Below are 17998 nucleotides of genomic sequence, written 5' to 3' on the forward strand. Positions count from 1 at the left end.
CAGGGCTCCCTGTGCTGGGTATGCCCGTGCTCAGGGCTGCCCGCGCTGGGTGTGCCCGCGCTCACGCCCCCCGCCCTCAGCGCTCCCCGCAGGGCCCGGCCGTGCCGGAGCCGGGCCGGCAGCGCCCCCGTGCGGTCACGGGAGACGCGCCCGCCTGGTGTCGGGGGCTCGCGCGGGGCACGGGGACCCGCAGGGTTTTCCGCCGCGGGGCTGGCGCTGCGGGCAGCGGCTGCACTGCCCAGGAATGCTGCTCCCCCCGTTCCACAGCGCCCAGCGTGAAGGGCAGCTCCTGGCAGCGTCTCCTGCAGAAGGGGAAGCAAACCCTTCAGCAGTCCCTTGCCGCAGGAGCCCGGGGGTGACACATCTGTGGCTGTCTCGGCTCTGGCACCCATCAGAGGAGGGCGGCAGGACCAAGCCTGGAGCGGGACGATCGAGTGATCTCACCTTTGCAGGTGGGAGCACTGCCTTCGGTACTGCCTTTGTTCCCAAGGCAGTGAGATTCTGAATGACAGACACAAAACAGAGGAGACTTAGCTACATATTTGTGATTTCATTGTTTTCACTCCTTCAAATCCACCAAGGCCTCAGCTGTCTAAGCCTTGCTTCAGTTAACCACTAACAACAGTGAAGCCTGGCCTGAAAACACTTGAGAAACAGAAGTTTTAAAAGCGCTTTAAGTCACCTGGGAACAGACAGTAGCATGTGTGTGTCCTCAGCCACTTCAGTGTTTCTGGAAGTCCAAACCAGGGTTGTGCTGCTTCACCTGTCCTTGCAATTTTCAGCATAACTTTTGATTTATCTACAAGAATGCATCATAACTTTGGGGACTGTTTCTGCTGGAGAAAGATCCTCTTTGTCAACACAGTGGTAGTAAGAATTTACCTTTAAAAAGTAATCACAACAATGCTGAGATAAAAATCACACCACAAACCCCAAGTAGCACTGCAGAATGTGGCTCTTTCTATCCTAACTCCTTCAAGGCAGCTGACCAGATAACCACATAACAGGAGTTCCCACCCTACTACAAGCTTTGAAAGAGTTGGGGTGTGAAAATTTTACAAATGTGTATAATTCATCACTGTCACACCTAAAAGACGGTTAAATTTACATTCAGAAGCCAAATAACTTCCATGGTCACCCAGCTCATCAGCATGTATCTCACATGCACTGCTGCCATGTGCCAGACAATACCTGTATGGGTCCCTAGGTTTGCACTTCATTGGGGTTTTACATGTTCACTATCCATTCTGGAAGACCTCCCTTCCAAACCTAGATATAAGCGACCCTGTAACAGAGTCCCACACAGCAGCCTGTTGGCCACAGGGAACTGCAATGGCTCCAGAAAGCACGCTCTTCCTTCTGGAGCACTGCCCATAAACCCAGGCCACCTACAACCCTTGCATTCTCCTAAATACCTCCTTCACACTCAGGGCCTCCTGCACATCGGGCCCTTTTTTATCTACACTCCATATCCTGGAGAAGTGGTTCAGTACCTCTGTTAGGTAACTGTGTTGAAGGATGCACAGGGGCTGGATGCACAGAGGTGTAGCAGCTCCTGACATCGGGTGGAGACAGTTTTTTCCTAGGTGGCTCTCAGTTGCCTTGAGTCGGCCAGTCCAAGACATTAGTCCCAGGATCTGAAGTGGCATTTAGAATCATAGAACAGTCTGTGTTGGAAGGGACCCTTAAACACCACCTAGTCCAACCCCCCTGCAATGCTTAGGGACATCTTCAACTTCTTCAGTTGTTCCCAGGGATGGGGCTTCCACTGCCTCTCTGGGCAACTTGTTTAGACTTGGCTGAATTGCCACTTAGCGCCTGTTGACTGAATTTATAGGTCAATACCCTTGCAAGCCTTAGAGCTGGGCTAAACTCCTTAACATACCTCATTTTTTTCATCTTTTAGGGAAGTCAATGACAATGAAATATTCTCAAGCGTCATAAAAAAAAAAAATAAATATTCATAGGGTACCTGAGCTTGTACCAAGAAGCAAAGCCACACACACTGCAACCCCAAAGGGAACCATCTCATTAGATCTACTCTGCAGGGAGGTGCCCTGCTGCTGAGCTGAGCGCCAGTAGCCTCCACTGTCACATTGATGGAGAGAATATTACAGCATGCCCCACAGGCCTACAGGAGAGATTAGACCAATATATCAGCAAAAGAGGCATCAGAACAAATGAGGGAGCACATGAGCTGCATTTCAGGCTGAAATCTCTACATACTGAATGACTGCAGCTTGTTTACACACCTAATGGGGAGTGGTGCAGATGGGAAGTGGGATTTAAAACCATCACAGGACCTTAAAAATAGCACAGTGAAAGTCATTGTTCCCCTCCTCAACTAGGAGGACAGGAAATGAAAACACATGAGTGGAGAGGCTTTCTGCTCCAGCCCCGAGGGAATGACCCAGAGTCATGAGAATATAGGCCAGATATTGAAGCAAAGAATGAGAAGCAGTAGGAGACAACAGAATATAAATTGTGTGGATAGACTGTAGAAGCCTCTGCAGAAAGAATCACAAAACATTCTATTGACAGAATATTTTATAGTGCTGTGGGCAACTGCTCACCATCCGCAAGCAGAAGTGGAAAACTGTTGGCGAGATGGAATAAGGCACTTCAGTGCACCTTGGTTTCACAGCAGACCTTGCAGTATCATTCTGCTAACATGTACATTGTTTAGAGTGGTAACAGTAAGTATAAATAAAAATTATGTGATTAAAGAGAGCAAAGAAAAATATACATCATACACACAGTGAAAATCTTTTCTGTGTCCTTAGGGAAACTGCAGAAGTGTTGTTTTCTAAGTTACTTGGAGCTAGAAGGCAGAAGCACTGAAGATTTGTGGTGTATGGACTAAGGGGTGAGCAAGCCCATTTCTCTTTGGAACTCAGTGTATCACTGAATGCATTTTTAAAGGCATAAAAATTCACAGAAGGCTTTTCCAGGTTGTAAATAGTCAGAAGTGAGATGATAGGAAAAAAAGGAGATTATCACTATGGAGTAGTGTTGTGGGTAGGACATGAAGAAAGAATAGGGCTTGAGGAGAAGGGAAAGCTACATTTCAGACAGGATTTACTGCATGTGGTGAAGGGCAGCCTCTGCTTGAGGAGAAGGGTAGTCAGGGACTGGGGGACAATCAGGTTAGAGGAGGAAAGAAGCCAGCTCCGAGAGGCGTGTGTGGATGGGAGAGTAAAAATCAAGACGCAGAGAAATGAATGAAGATGGAAAAAGGAAACACGTGTTTGTGAGCAAAAACAGTTGCAGTTGTAGGAAACGTGTTGTGGAAACAGACTGCTTGTCCCAGGTGGTTAACTGTAACCAACCGTAGTATTTACAGGAAACATTTCCAAATTGCAGTAACGATGTCTTTGTGAAGTAGGTGAGTGCTGACAGAGGAGGGAGGCAAAGACAAAAGAACTGAAAGGCGGTGGAGGAGTCTGTTGGTGGGGACTAGAAGGTGAGCATCCCTTGTGCTGGGCCCTGAGCAGACTTTGTGTCTCTTCGCTTGTGAATATACACTGTGAGAGCCCCAGGCTCTGCTGGCTCATCATCAAATACACTTGAAATCACTGTTCAGATCAAACTTCAGAGTGCTGCCAAATGTACCCCAAAGTGTACTCCAGGCTCGACCCTTTTGAAACAAAGGGATCAGTGTGTTCTAGCAATCCCAAGTGCCAGGAAGCAGAAAAAGAGAAGGTGTAATTCCAGACTTCAGGCTATAATTATAGGAAAGAGAGTACATAACATATACAAACTGTTTACTGGCTTTGATTGTTCTAGTAAGACCTATGCCAACCAAGCTATGCTAGTAGCTATTCTTACCCCAGAAGTGAAATAGATGTGTATTAATCATCTCTGCATTGGTATAACTGAAACAGTCACAGAGAGAGAGGGAAGGAGTAAGTTGCTCCAAAATAAGTATATTGGTTAAAAAAAAAAAAAGCTTCTCTATCAAGATTAGTTTCCTAACAAAATGTTTCAATTTTTAAGAAGGACATCAAAATTTTGAACCCTAACAACAATACTGATTTGTTTTGAAGCTTGTTTTCGTAAAAAGTTAGCTAAAGCTTTTCTCAAAGGAATACATTCCCCTCCATCTTTATTGGCCTTCCCAGCCTGTGGTAGGCTTTGTAGGGACTCAGTTCTTGGTGTGTTGTCAGCATGCTCTCCCAGAGATATGGATAGGGGTACTTGGCACATGATTCTCTTCCACCTTCAATTTTGTAGCAGCAGCAGCAGCTCTTTTTACTACAAGTCTTTCTGGCAGCATGTCCTATGCTTACTTGAGGGACAATAAAGGAGAGGGCTGCTCTGATCTTTCAGCATTCCCCATGAGTTTTGTGGGGAATGGAAAAGATGATCCTACCTGGAACCTCAGTAGATCCCAATGTGGGTCACACTTTCATAGGCAAAGTTCCAGAGTCAGATGTATCTTTTGCAGCTTTATCATTGTTTGGACCTCCATATATTACTTTTCAGCTTCAGAATTAAAACCATACCACAGAAACTTTCTCTAGTTAAAGTTAATTATGCTTGGCTCCAGAAACCTGAGCTGAAAATTTGGATCAAATCCTGACTTGACTCAGGCTTAGCTCTGATTTTAATTTTAAAAAAGGCAAAGGTTTGCAGGACTTTGAAAAGATTTGAAGAAAGTAAAACTTGTTACCAGTGTCCATGTAAACACTAGTACAGCAGTAACAGTGAAAGAAATTAAATCACTTCTTGAGGAGAAGTAAACCAACATTTAAATATTTATTCACACAGTATAAAATAGGAGTGAATCTGTAACATAATCCTGTTATTCACCAGTTATTTGGTACCACTGCATGACCATTACAAGAACTCAACTCTGGGAATGTCTGTAAGGCACCATTATTAGTCCTTTGTGTTTTCATTTTGTGCAATCAAAAGTGCTAACTGCATCAAATATATTAAACGTGATTTATAAGCTGCTTTCTTGCATGTTATCTGCACTAAATTTAGTATTATAGACATAGAATAAATAGCCAGGACTAAATGACTGTAGAACATGTTGTCACAAAGGGTCCTGAAACACTCCTGGAATACAGATGGATAACAGGCTGGAATAGAGTGTGCTGCAAAAAAGCAAGGGAGAGGGAAGGACAGAAACTTTTGACCTAAGGCCCCAGGGCACTGGGTCTAGTTTCCTCCTCTCACAGAGCTGCAAGAAGTTTCTCATGACACTTCAGGCAAAGCAAGCCTGACCTCCAGGCTGGAAGTCACATTGGAGTGAACCTTTAGGAAGTCACAGGGCTGAAGGGATCTTTCTGCGATTTGGCCATGTTCTTCCAATGAATTTCAGGACCAGATACACAAGAGACTCCTACCCTACTAATGAATGGTTTCCACATAGAGCAAGACCATTAGTTATGTAAGGGCAGTTGTATTGTAAGCTAATTTAAAGAGGCTGCTGACCATGGCCATCTGTAGATGTGTACTGTAGATGACTGTAGCCCCTGTTGTGACAGACTTAACCAGAAATAAGTCTTTGCAGAAGTGAACATCAAAACTAATGTCAGAAAATCTTTCATCTTCCTGTCCGTGACAGCAAGCCATGAGATAGGAAAAAAAAAGCATTAAACTCCACAGGTGCATGCAATAGCTAATGCTGACATAGCTATAATGTAGTCAGGGGTTAAATTACAAAGTCCTTCTGATTATCTTACAATTTCCCCCAGTACCCACAAACCACTTCCTTTTCTACCCATGTGTTCTTCCTCATCTTCACAGCAGACAGAAGGATGGTGCCTCTGTGTCAGGCAGGCATGAAGTCAGTTGCTGTAACTTTCTGTGTCCTCTGCTTTCATTTTGAAGCCCTGTACAGTGAGTATAATTTTGCATTATTCTCCTTGCAGTAGGTATCTCTACAGAATAGAAAGAAGCCAATGATGGGAGACAGTAAATGAGGCATGATAGCAAGGGGTTGGAGGATAAAGGTAATCAAGGGAAACAGCTACAAAAAGATAGCTCTCAACTAGAGTTGGTGGGAAGATAATTCCTGCCATCACAGGGCACTTGCTCTGAAACTAAAAAGTACCAGTTTTAACTGTTGATGTTCTTTAGCTCATCTGCTCAGCATTACCCTTTAGCTGTTTGGACTGTAGTGCTTCAGCCAGCTTCCCTTGCTGGGCATAAGATCTTACAGCAGCACGATGGTGAATGGCTTAATAAAGAGAAGCCAGGTTATTAATATTAAACCTGCTGTTGTTTGGACGGGGAATTTTTATGCATGAAAAATGTATATGGCATGGAAGAGTGGACGAGATTGGTTTGATGCAGGCTTGAAACACAGACAGACTGAAAAGGAACCGTAGCATTCCTGTGCTGTGTTTGAGAAGCTGCACAGTGACAGCACTGATCCTGGTCCAGCCATAAACATGGATGTAGTGTTTAGCAGGCTTCAGTGTTTTATCCCAGCTACGCAAAGTAAAATACCACAGCTCACATTTATCTCTGAAACCCACATATTGATGGGTCAGAATGGAAATACAGATGATACCTGATTAGGAAGAATCTATTTTTTATATATATACTGTCCAAGGATTTAGTATAATGCAATATAAGGAAGACCTGAGATTTAGTGTGTGCAGTTATTAAGCATGATCTAAATATGCTCTTTTGAAGGTCATGTCAAGGGCTATTAATATGCTTGCTTCTGAAATTCTAGTGATAAAGGATAGGTTTCAAGCCCCCCTCTAGAATTTAAGTACTTCTGAGGTTTCATACAAAACTTAAACTTTCATATAAATAAAAACCAGTTTTCAGCTCTGGCAATACAGATACTAAGGCTAACTAATACGTGGACAGCATACTGAGTTTTCAGATAGAATGGAAAGATGGGTGAAATCACAGGAAAGGATTGTAATTAGTATCACTAAAGGGACATGAGCTGCCCTTTTTCTCCTTTGAAAGTTATTCTTAAATCTACTAACAAAAAGTCCTTTCAATTAGGTTACATATTTCTCACCTAGCCCATTTAGCAGGTTTACTTGTCCAGCATGCTTTTACACATGGCCGAAGGTACCTAAAAGGCCATTCCTTGTGGGCAAAAACAGGCTGTAATTTTCAGGGTGCAAATAATTGTTCTATCTGATACCCACATTTTTCCTTTCCTTCTCCCTTCCTTCAAATATGGAGAGTAGATTTGGGAAGGGGACTGGGGAGAGAAGATGACAGGATAAAGAGTCTGCCTGTAATTAGAAATGGTATCTCTCAAGTTTTTTTATCTTACGCTGTACTTAGCATAAAAAGTACTAGTTATTACTATTCCTGTTAAAAGAAAAGTTCAACCTGATGGAAGACACATCAGCATGATACTCTTACTTAGAGAACAAGCTAGGTCTCCAGAGAGTGCTGCCCAGCATTGTGGCAAATTTTTGGGAGTAAAAGCAGAGTAACTACTGAGATTTTGGTGTGTTTTGTTTGGTTTTTTGTTTGGTTGGTTTGTTTCTTTTTGTTTGTTTGTTTTTTAACTTGGCAATTTGCGAGCCCTACTTAGCAAACCTAAACCCCTACAAGCAAGGATAGGGTTTTTTTCAATGTAAATAGGTCACAGAAGGGGACATATATGTGCACATGTGAGTATTATAATTTGATAACCCAACTGTGATAAAGAAATAGTTTGTAAGAGCATGGAGCCTCTCTGGTGACTGTAGAGAAACATAAGCCATGGGATTTGGGAGTACAGAGCTGTAAGTGGGATTCCATAGCACTTGAGGCCCTTACTCTGAAACACTGCACACGAGCTTTTGCACGTCGACATGGTCATTTCTTAGAAGGGTTTCTGAAATATTATCAACAATGGCTGTTGTTTAGTGGTACATTTGATAAGAGTTTTGGTGTTTCTCAACACAAATTATATCATAAAAATAATTCAGGTTATAGATGGCTTCCTAGGATAATTCTGGTCATTTCTTGCTTTGCCCAGAAGCACTCTTTCCTCTCTTTATCCTTGATTCTTGAATGATAGGAACATGTTAGTTTTAGGCATATGACTAATGACACTGAATTGACAGTGTCATCTTTCAGAGTGCCTTGAAAGGTAAAAGCTATAGCAACTTAAAAAACTGTATGGTTTCATTATGCATTTAGTATTAACAAAACAAATGGGTTTGTTTTAGAGGCAGGGTCTGCAATCTCCTTGTTCATCTTCAGAGGCAAAAATACACAAGTGAAATTATGCTTCTTTTTGTCAGCTAGTTAGCTTTCTGAGAGTCATGGCAAATAATACAAACAGCAAGAAAACCAAGCTCCTACTCTAAACCTCAGCCTTGAAAAGTGACTGAAAGTGGTTTTTAAACCTCTGTTAGGACCAAAATGTGTAACAGATTGGTGATGCTTTCAAATAGCACTGGGTCTGCCAAAGAGCAACTAGAAAGCTCAAAATTGCAATCCCATTAAAATGAAAAGAATGCACCTTCCATTGGCCTCAGTATCCAAGCACACTACCATAGAAATTCCCAAACCTCTGGCAGAGGGATTTCCTGCTGCAGTAAAGATGAAATTGAGATGGAAATGGACATAATTGTAAATAAATATATACACAAATGCACATCCTTTTCCATAGTTTAGTATAGCAAGATGTTACTTCCATACACATGTTCATCTCTTGGATTTACATCTGAACCATAATATTTGTCTTGACTCTGCTTCACATCAGGTAAGCCAGGAACAACTCCATGCCACTCCACAGTGTAACACTGCCAGGAAACAAATGAACAATTTGTTTCCTCTTGTCTCAAAACCTTCATAGGCAATTGAATTGTCTCTTCTATGACAAATAATGAAGAGGAACCTTATGGCCAAATCTAGGCAGGTTTAGATTTTAAGCATATTGAACCAGTGAGAGTCTTCTGTTCGTTTCCAGCAATACCATGGTGTAGTCTTTTATTCACATATTTATGAGCTGGTATTAGGGAGGTTTAGTCAGTGAATCTCTCAATATTATTGGATGTTTAAACATAAGTTTCCTATTTCAAAGCCTACCAAAAGTACATTCATTCTGACTGGAGCTTGGCAAATGACAACCCAAGTGTGTCTGGCCATTAAGCACAGAATGTTACAGGTCCATAGGATTACCTAGGAATGAACTGGCACAACTGGGCACAGGACAACAGCAATCAGGCACAGGGAGGGGGAAGGAGCCACCTTTTAGTATCCAGTGAGTGCATTCACACTGGGAGCTGATGCAGTGAGTTGAAAATTTATGTCAGATCTCACCAGTTGTGGTCATCCATGTAGCCAATTTTGTGTTTTAAGCTTAGGCACTGTTAATCTAATTTCAAAATGTGCTGCCTTTGTCCTATGCTAAGCACACTCTTCTCTTTGGGCACTTGTTTCAAAGGAATATTAATTGCATCACATTTATCAAAATGCTCATTCAGAGAAATACATTACTGAGTCTTTCTTGAAAATAGGCAGTTTAGGCTTCTGGGTCTGAGAGGATACAAAACAATCTTTCAGCTTGACACGAGGTCACATGAACTAAATGCTTAATGACCTCTCTCTGCCCTTTTCCATTTAAAACAAGGATTAAAACCATGATCTCTGACAAACATTTTAAACTACCCCATATGAAAGGGCAATTTCATTAGCTAACAGCCTAATTGAACTATTCTCAGAGACAAACAGAGAAGACAAATTCAAATTTGTTGCTTTAGTGCTCAGAGTAGGGTAGTGCTGTGCTCCTCTGGGACGCAGAGGGAATATGGCACCACTTGGCTCTGTGGCTGCCCCGACAGAGTCAGCATCTGCCTCTCCTCTCAGATGGCCAGGGACAAATGTAAAGGTCTCAGCTACAGGCGAGTGCTTCTCAGAAGTATCAGAGTAGCTTAAGCATTCATCATGTTCCCTAATTCTGCTGTACCAACACACTTGTTCTTTATTTCCCCTCCCTAAATAATTTCTCTGCTCTTTGGCCAAATTTGAAAGGTATATGTTACCAAACTACAGAGCATTTTTAAAGACCTTTATTTCAAATACTCTTCTCATAGCAGCAAGGGTTTTTTTCATCATGCAACGTGAGAGTCATCAGGAACTGTTTCTTTATTTGACCTTTGCTTTCAGCCTTTCACACTATGTAACATTTTAAGGGCTTTCACTTTGTCTGTGCATTCAGTGGTTCTAGAGCTCTGTTTCACTGTGGGTTGGCGAGTTGTGTGTTTTGGCTGCCTATCTTCACACCAGTGGTCCAAGATGCCAAATACCTTGTCTGTTATCATACCCCTAAGTAACAGTCCTGAGCAGAGTACAGATATTAGAACTGTCGCTGAATTAGATAAGGGCGCTGATTGTGCACAGTAAACCAAGAAGGATGTGGTAGCCAGGAAGATGGTAAATCAATCACAAAGGGATAAAGTTTCTATAGCTTTCCAACTGAGCATTGCAAAGTGTCTTCCAGAAGTCCATTAGCTTATGTGTCACACTAAAAATTTTTCAGACTAGTACCACTCATGGAAATACCCTTGTCAGTGGCAGTAATTGCGGGGCAAGGATTCAAAGAAGGAAAAAGCATGGACACTAAAAGATTGCCTCTTTCCAGAAAGAGTTGAGATCATAGAAAGGTACCCAAAAGAGAATAATCCTCTGTTCCTGTGCATATACAGGCCAGATGACCAAGATAACAGGTGCCTTGGGAAAATGATTATTCATACTTTGTAATCAGTGCACTGCCTGGCACCAGCTGGGGACCTGCTCTGTGTGGATCTAGACTACCCTGGAGCAGTAACAAGAAGAATATTATCAAAGTCTTTAAGTATTTGCCCCATAATTCCTTAGCATCATAAAATGCTGATGTAGAGTGTATTTCTATCTAAGCAGCCTCTGAAGAACTTACACAGGCTCCCAGACAACAGGAAAAGCACAGTTTTTCTATTTGTCTGTATACCTGGCTTTACGTTTAATTTTAGGACACTGCAAAAAGAAAAATTCCAAATGAATCACTATCAGACTGGGCTATTGTTGCCAGTACTGACATACAAACCATTTCATAGTATTGCCATAGTGGGTGGTGATGGAGGCTGCAGCTTGAAGAACCAATCCAGAACACATTAAAAATGTGGCTGCGTCCTGTAATGAAGGATATCTATGAACAATGAAGAAAAAAGTTGCTATTGAGAAAGGAATAAAACCATATGCATTGCTTGAAGGTTTTCTTGCTGTACATGTTGGAACATCAACTACATATTCATTCTGGATGTGCCATAAGATACTTTGATGCAGAGCTGAGCAGTGGGGGAAACAGAATAAACACTGATGGAAATGAGCACTTTGGTCTGGAAACAAAGTGTAATAGTGGTTCATTGCAGACTCAGATTCATGAGAAATCAAAAGGATGCTATATTACGTGGGCCAGATTTCCTCGGTATTTTGCAAAAAAATTTTACTTCTGTCTCAGTTTCTGTTTATGAAGTACACCTACTACTTTGCAGATTCTTAAAACAGAATCTGTAAATGCTATATGTATGATAAATATAAATTCTTGCCTTAAGCATTTTCTTTCTACTTTGCTTTTTATATTTCATTGTTTTATCACATCATATAAGTTTATAGTGTAGCACAGAAAGGATCAGACAGGCTAATGATACAAATTAAAAACTTGCTTCAGCATCTTAACGTTGCATGGCTCAGCCCTTGTTCTTGCATCTCCCTTCTTGAATTTTAAACAGGAAACAATTTTGTATTTTTCAGGAGTTGAGAGCTGCTCATCAAACCCATGCAAAAATATAGGTAAGACACATTTGCCTAATTTGGTTTATGGTTTTAAATGCCTTTTTAGATCAAAAAATACTGTCCTTGAAGAAAAAAACTGTCATTTTTTTACAGCACACTTTAACATATTTTTATTCGAAGGAGTTTCCCATGCTATTGGTTGATGACTTTACAGAGTCAAACTGTGAGGTTCTTGGTCAGTTTACTTTCTTTTGCTTCTCCAAGAAATTTGCCCAGTGAGAGTTGCACAACATCTGAGAGATTTTCAGGCAGGTCTTAGGAAGGTCAGGTGTGATTTCTGGATTGCATGCGGGTGCATGCACACAGTGACCTCTGTCTTCTACTTTTTCCATTATGTTAGTGATAAAGGTGCTATAGCCACCTAAGTAATTAGGTTGAAACTTTATGATGTGCTTCAAATCACTATCTACTCAACAAAGTTGGGTCTTGTGGTTAAGGAAGTTACGTAGGAGTTTTGGGTTCACATCCCATTTTAAATGTTCAGCTATATCATCAAACTGTCCAGATGGCTGAGCCCAGAGAGTGGTAGTGACTGGCAGCCAGTCACAAGTGGTGTTCCCCAGCGCTCATTTTTGGGGGCAGTTCTGTTTAGTATCTTTATCAATGACCCAGACAAGGGGATCAAGTGCACCCTCAATAAGTTTGCAGAAAACATCCCGTTAGGTGGAAGTGTTAGGTGGGAGGGTAGGAAAGCTCTGCAGTGGGATCTGGACAGACTGCTGAGGCCAGGTGTATGAGGTTCGATGAGGCCAAGTGCAGGGTCCTGCACTTCAGTCACAACAATCCCGTGTGGAGCTACAGGCTGGGGCAGAGTGTCTGGAAAGCTGCCTAGTGGAAAAGGACCTGGGGGTGCTGGTCAACAGCAGCTGACCATGAGCCAGCAGTGTGCCCAGGTGGCCGAGAAGACCAATGGCACCCTGGACTGTGTGAGGAATAGTGTGGCCAGCAGGACCAGGGCAGTGATTGCCCCCCTGCCCTCAGCACTGAGGATGCCACACCTCGAGTGCTGTGTCCAGTTCCAGGCCCCTCACTGCAAGAAAGCTGTTGAGGTGCTGTGGTATATCCAGAGAATGGCAATGGAGCTGGTGAAATGAGTGGCTGGTGTTGTTTATCCTGAAGAAAAGGAGGCTCAGGGGAGAGCTTAACACTTTCTACACCTACGTAAAAGGAGGTTGTGGCAAGGTAGGATTCAATCTCTTCTCCCGAGTAAAAAGTGTCAGGACAAGAGGAAGAGGCCTCAAGTTGCACCAGGAGAGTTTTAGCTTGGGTATTAGGAAAAATTTCTTCACTGAAAGAGCAGACAAATGTTGGAATAGGCTGCCCAGGAAAGTTGTGGAATCACCATCCTTGGAGGTATTAAAAGACACGTACATGTGGCACTCAGGAACATGGTTTAGTGGTGGACTTGGCAGTGCTGGATTAATGGTTGGACTCAATGATCTTAAGGGTCTTTTCCAACACACAAAATTCTATAATCCCACGATCACTGGGGTACAGATTATGAACAAAAATAGAGATAATTATCGTCATCTTTGTCCCACCTTGTTTTACCTATAGGACAATCTGACAGTCTGAGGCAGGGATTGTATGTCTATATAGTGTTTGGTCCAGGAGAGACTTTAAACAGTATCTAGTAACTGATATTTTAAGTAACCTTAGTAACTTTATCATTTAGCAACTTTAGTAACGAGAAATATTATCAAGGTTGCTGATCTAATGCCAACAGTGACCTCTCCAGCCTTATAGTAGATAACAAGCCAGGTCTCATTTTTTTGGTCAGTAATGTCTGACATGACCAGAATGATGCAATGGTATCTCATTGTGAGGGCTACTTTCCACAGCCAGGCCTTTCTGAGTACCTACATGCCTTAATTTTCAATCACTTGGTTTACTTGCTTTGTTTAAAGGAGTTTCTTAACACTTTAGGGATTCTTTTCATTGTTCTGTGACTGACTATACTTATTGTTTTTATGTCTTCAGATCAGCTCTACAACCTTGACCCCCAGGTGATGGTAGAATTTGAAAATGGAAACTTCAACTTCACATTTCCCAACCCCCAAAATGTGAGCGAGTTCAGCATGACCCTCTTCAAAGGGAAAGAAAAGAAGGAAATCTGTACACTCCATTTGAATGAAGAGAATGTTTTCCCCAAGAGTAATGTCACCTACTGTGAGACAAAGAATTCAAATACCAGCACCACTTTCATTCTTAAAAATCTGGAAAGAAAGCATATGGACATTTATATCTACTGTCTGGAGGTATTCTTCCCCCCTCCTTATATAGATTGCCGCCTGAAAGAAATCTGTTTGTACATCCCAGGTAAGTTTACTTCTCCCCTCACTTCAGTTTACTGATAAGTAGACATTAGGCATAACTGTGCTGCAGTGAAAAATGTGACTGGAGTTTGCACAGCTATTTACAGAACAGCCTAAAACTACTTAGCAGGGGGGTGGTAGCAGTGGAACTGTGTTGGCAGACTGATCAGCACGCCTTCTCTGTATTTATTCATCTTCTTGGGCAGGTTTTTTCAGGCCATGCTGAGCTTTGCATACTGTTGGTGGCAGCCAAGTTAGCTAGACTACAGCTTTTGGGGTACTGCAGTCCCACCTTTGCCTGCAGCAGAAATTTCCCTTGTCCATTTTCAAGCTGCTGAGTGTAAATGTTAAGGATAAACAAAGATAGAAGCTGAAATGCTGAGGCTACAATTATGTGGTTGGGTCAAATTATCTCTCAGCCCTCTCTGAATTTAAAAAAGATTCTCAGAATCAAGCTGTGACGTTTGATTTTGTCTGCAGTGTCCATTTCCATTTTTATGGATAGCCAGATGTTCATAGTTTTTCCCAAATGTTTCATGCCCTATCGTATTTTCTCCCAGATCTGGGCAAGGGTGATCTTGTGTACCTCAGCTTGCTTTCCTATCCAAACATGACAGCAAAGGTCTACCCCTTCTTTTGATCAGGCTGCCCTTTAGATCACCTGTGGTTCTCACTGAATGCAAGCTGAAGCCTTGCTCAGATCTGAAATATCATCATGCTCTGGAGCCTGACTTGGTTTCTATTCAGTCTACACTTGGAGCACTGTGTACCGACAGTTTCACCTCTCCTTCTGGAAAACTGCAATATTTTGCTTCCTGCTGAATACACTTTTCCAAGGCAGTGATTCAGCTCAGGAAAATCTCCAGAGCTCACTTTTGCTAATTTTTTAATATGAAGAGAAGAGTGAAAATAATTTGAAGTTATCTGTAGGAGGCAAAAATGCAAATTGTCAGTAATGACTTTTTTTTGCGTCCCCATGTCCAGATAAGGAAGACTGCTTTTCACTGGGACAGGAGTCATGGGTAATTATTGCCCTCATCATGGTTTCCCTGATTTCCTGTGCCTGCTGTGTTGTAGTCTGTTGCTTAAGGAACAAGGTAAGCAAATATACAAGATTATGCAGAACCATTTTTCCAAGGGTCATGGATGGGGAACTTGATTTAATGAGATTTAAAGGGTGGGACGGGCACATACTCACTGAGCACGTGAGGTGTTTTTTGACAAGAAGACCGAGTTGTTAATTTACCACTGGAATTCAGTCATTGATGGCAACAACTCAAATGTAATTTTTCGAAGACAGAATTGTTTATCGATTTAAAGTCTGGGTACCAAAAGAAAGAGGAGAAATGCTGCACAGGTCAGCAAAATTACTTTGGTAAGAAATTCACCTGATTGTTTTCTTCAAGAAGGGGAAACAAATCATCGGTGGAGCAATTTCAGCACTGTTCTGGTGCAAAACCACTTAAACAAAGAACCATTTGGAAAGAAGGAAGACCATGGACATTAGCTATTCTTTTGTGCAATGCGTGTTTTTAATTTTCAGTTTGTTTTATTGCAAGTTTTCTTTGTGAGTGCCTGTAGATTCTGACTTCATTATTCCCACTGAAAACAGAGTTACTGCCCTACTTAAAGAACAAAGGCAGGAGTGGCAAAGGTTAGTGACCACAAATTAATTCATGGTATTTTCCCTCTGTTGGCAGATTCAAAAGTGTGACTCCAACTCCCATGAGTACAACAGTGAATACATGCCCATGGCAGCAGTGAATGCAGCTAAAAAACCAAGAATCTGAGGTTGTATGAAGCGTAGTTATACTCATATCTCTGTTTCTATCTCTTACAAGGCTTTCTCTGGGAGGGAAAGGACTGCTTGCTGTCTTTGCCATTGCTTCTAGATGGGTGGGTGGCTGGGTGGGATTGTTACCGTAGCTTGTTAGTGGAGTTCATGCTGCCATCTTGCAGGAAGATGAAATTAAAAGCAAAATCTCTGAAAATCTTTTGAATCATAGTGGTAGGCTGGTTCCTAGAAATGCAACTGCTTCGTGTCTGTGCCATCTTATGCATGAGGAAGAGATAAGAAACTGTTCCATTCAGAATCTTCAGATGATGTGTGGTACCCAAAATCTTTCTAGGGAAGTGATTTACTAGATTTAATGAGTGTTACTGGCTGAAGGCAAGTATTCTGTAGAGAATGAGGAACTTCCTACCTGCTCAAGCCCTTGCCTAGTAGTCAGAAGCTACTGGCTACAGAACAGAGCAGAAGAAGAATTTGGACTGATTCAGACATATGGGGTGTTTCATGTAATTGATTTTCCATTTCTATTCTAGGCATAAGTTGCTTGTGGTGTGGAAATTTTGGAAGCACAGTTTTCCAGCTACTTGAACCTGGACAATGGGAAGTCAGCATTTCCTCACCTTTCCCAGCCTCCCTGAGCTCTCATGATGATCCTGTGCTCAGTCATGAGACACCCACCCCCGTACTGTTCTGAGCTGTGTTTTGCTCTAGCTTTGTTTGTTAACTGGCACCCTGCCCAACCCACTGACTTGGACATGAAGTGCCAACAACATGTTAAAGATGTCAGCTTGTAGTTGAAGAAAATGTAGAAAATGAGTTTGCTCTAGAGTAGATTGCTGTAGTGCTGCCACAGAGAGAACTTTTATTTTCTAGTCTCCTTTATGACAAACTTTCCACTGTTGACAAAAAAAAAAAAGACTACCTCCAGTGCCAATCCTTGTGGCACAGCCATACTGTCAATGTATTGCACACGCCCTTCAGTTTGGGCTACTTTAGCAGGGGAACAAAACCCAAGAGTGTACAGCAGGGAGTACAGCAGAGACTTCTCTGAGACACAGTACCTCAGGTATGTGATCTGCATTTTTTGTATCTGTGCTGTCAATACATCTTTGCCATTCACACCTCGGGGCTCCCCTTATTTAATTAAATTCTGAATGCTTTTACTAAGAGAGGAATATATTACAAGATGAATATATTTCAAGCCTGCAATTTCTCTTTAGATCAGTTCAAATCTTCAGGATCAGACCCTGAACTAGGAGGCACGATCTCTCCTATTCACATGTCTTGCAGCACAAATACGACACAGTCCGTAAGGCCCGTATGGCCTTGTGTCCATATGGACTCTGCACTGCAATTAACTTCCTCTTTTGGTTTGACATGAAACCTTTACCACTTCCCCAGTGGGTTTAGGGGTTACTTGACCTGCCTGAAATTGCTGAGAGCCTTCAGTATGAATGAAACAATCAATCCTTCATACTCCTTGTGAAATCCATCAAAACTCTGACCATAAATGACCAGCTGGGAATCCAAATTGCATGTTTTGCCAGACGCCATTTGGCTGCTAGAGTGGTACATTGATTCTGAGCCTCTCTGTAATACATTAAAAAAACAGGCATTGGTCAGAGGACACTGCTGAGAAAGATACACCGCCTGCTTGTCTGGCAAAGAGAAGGTTGTTTTCATAGGGCAAATGGGGATGAGGAGGAAATAAGCTGGTATATCAAGAGCAGGGGTTCCCTCAACAAACACCTGCATACACAGAAGTATTGCAGAGAGAAGGTGCAAATTGCTAACTGTGACATTAAGCAAAGGGAAACTAGTTAGGCACTGAATGAGGTGGGGACTGCCAATTACACAGTCCCTACCCTGCTCAGGTAACCAGCTCCTTGGCAGGGATGACGAGGGCACCCTGCTATGTTGGGTAACATTACATTCTGTCCCGTCTTCCTGGCACATAACCTCTGCCAAATTACTTGACCTCCCCAGCAAACAAAGCTCTTCTCTGTACCTCCACAAATACACCCATCTCACCGTTTTAAAAAAGCATTGGTGAAACTACTGCCTTTGAAAATTATTGGTGAAAACAGCTAACCTCTACTACCTATGAGAAATACTAGGTGCAAGATCCTATGTA

The 17998-nt window shown here is 42.2% G+C and overlaps 1 protein-coding gene across 1 annotated transcript; it reads left to right on the forward strand.

Annotated features, from left to right (window-relative positions):
• Window positions 1–5768: 5768 nt before the first annotated feature.
• LOC113993374 (inducible T-cell costimulator-like) lies at window positions 5769–16899 on the forward strand. Its single transcript, XM_027731417.2, has 6 exons — window positions 5769–5850; window positions 11716–11754; window positions 13738–14076; window positions 15057–15169; window positions 15773–15863; window positions 16398–16899. The coding sequence occupies exons 1-5, from the start codon at window positions 5769–5771 to the stop codon at window positions 15860–15862; spliced, it is 663 nt and encodes a 220-aa protein (XP_027587218.1). The 3' UTR covers window position 15863; window positions 16398–16899.
• Window positions 16900–17998: the final 1099 nt, after the last annotated feature.

Source organism: Pipra filicauda, unplaced genomic scaffold (genome assembly GCF_003945595.2).
Source record: "Pipra filicauda isolate LSUMZ 115617 unplaced genomic scaffold, ASM394559v2 scaffold5_size6683894_pilon, whole genome shotgun sequence".
NCBI lineage: Eukaryota > Metazoa > Chordata > Aves > Passeriformes > Pipridae > Pipra > Pipra filicauda.

Coding starts and splice junctions, on each gene's coding strand:
- LOC113993374 (XM_027731417.2), top strand. CDS start 5,769: ATGGTGCCTCTGTGTCAGGCAGGCATGAAGTCAGTTGCTGTAACTTTC. Junction 11,755..13,737: donor AAACCCATGCAAAAATATAG/GTAAGACACATT, acceptor TTATGTCTTCAG/ATCAGCTCTACAACCTTGAC. Junction 14,077..15,056: donor AATCTGTTTGTACATCCCAG/GTAAGTTTACTT, acceptor CCCCATGTCCAG/ATAAGGAAGACTGCTTTTCA.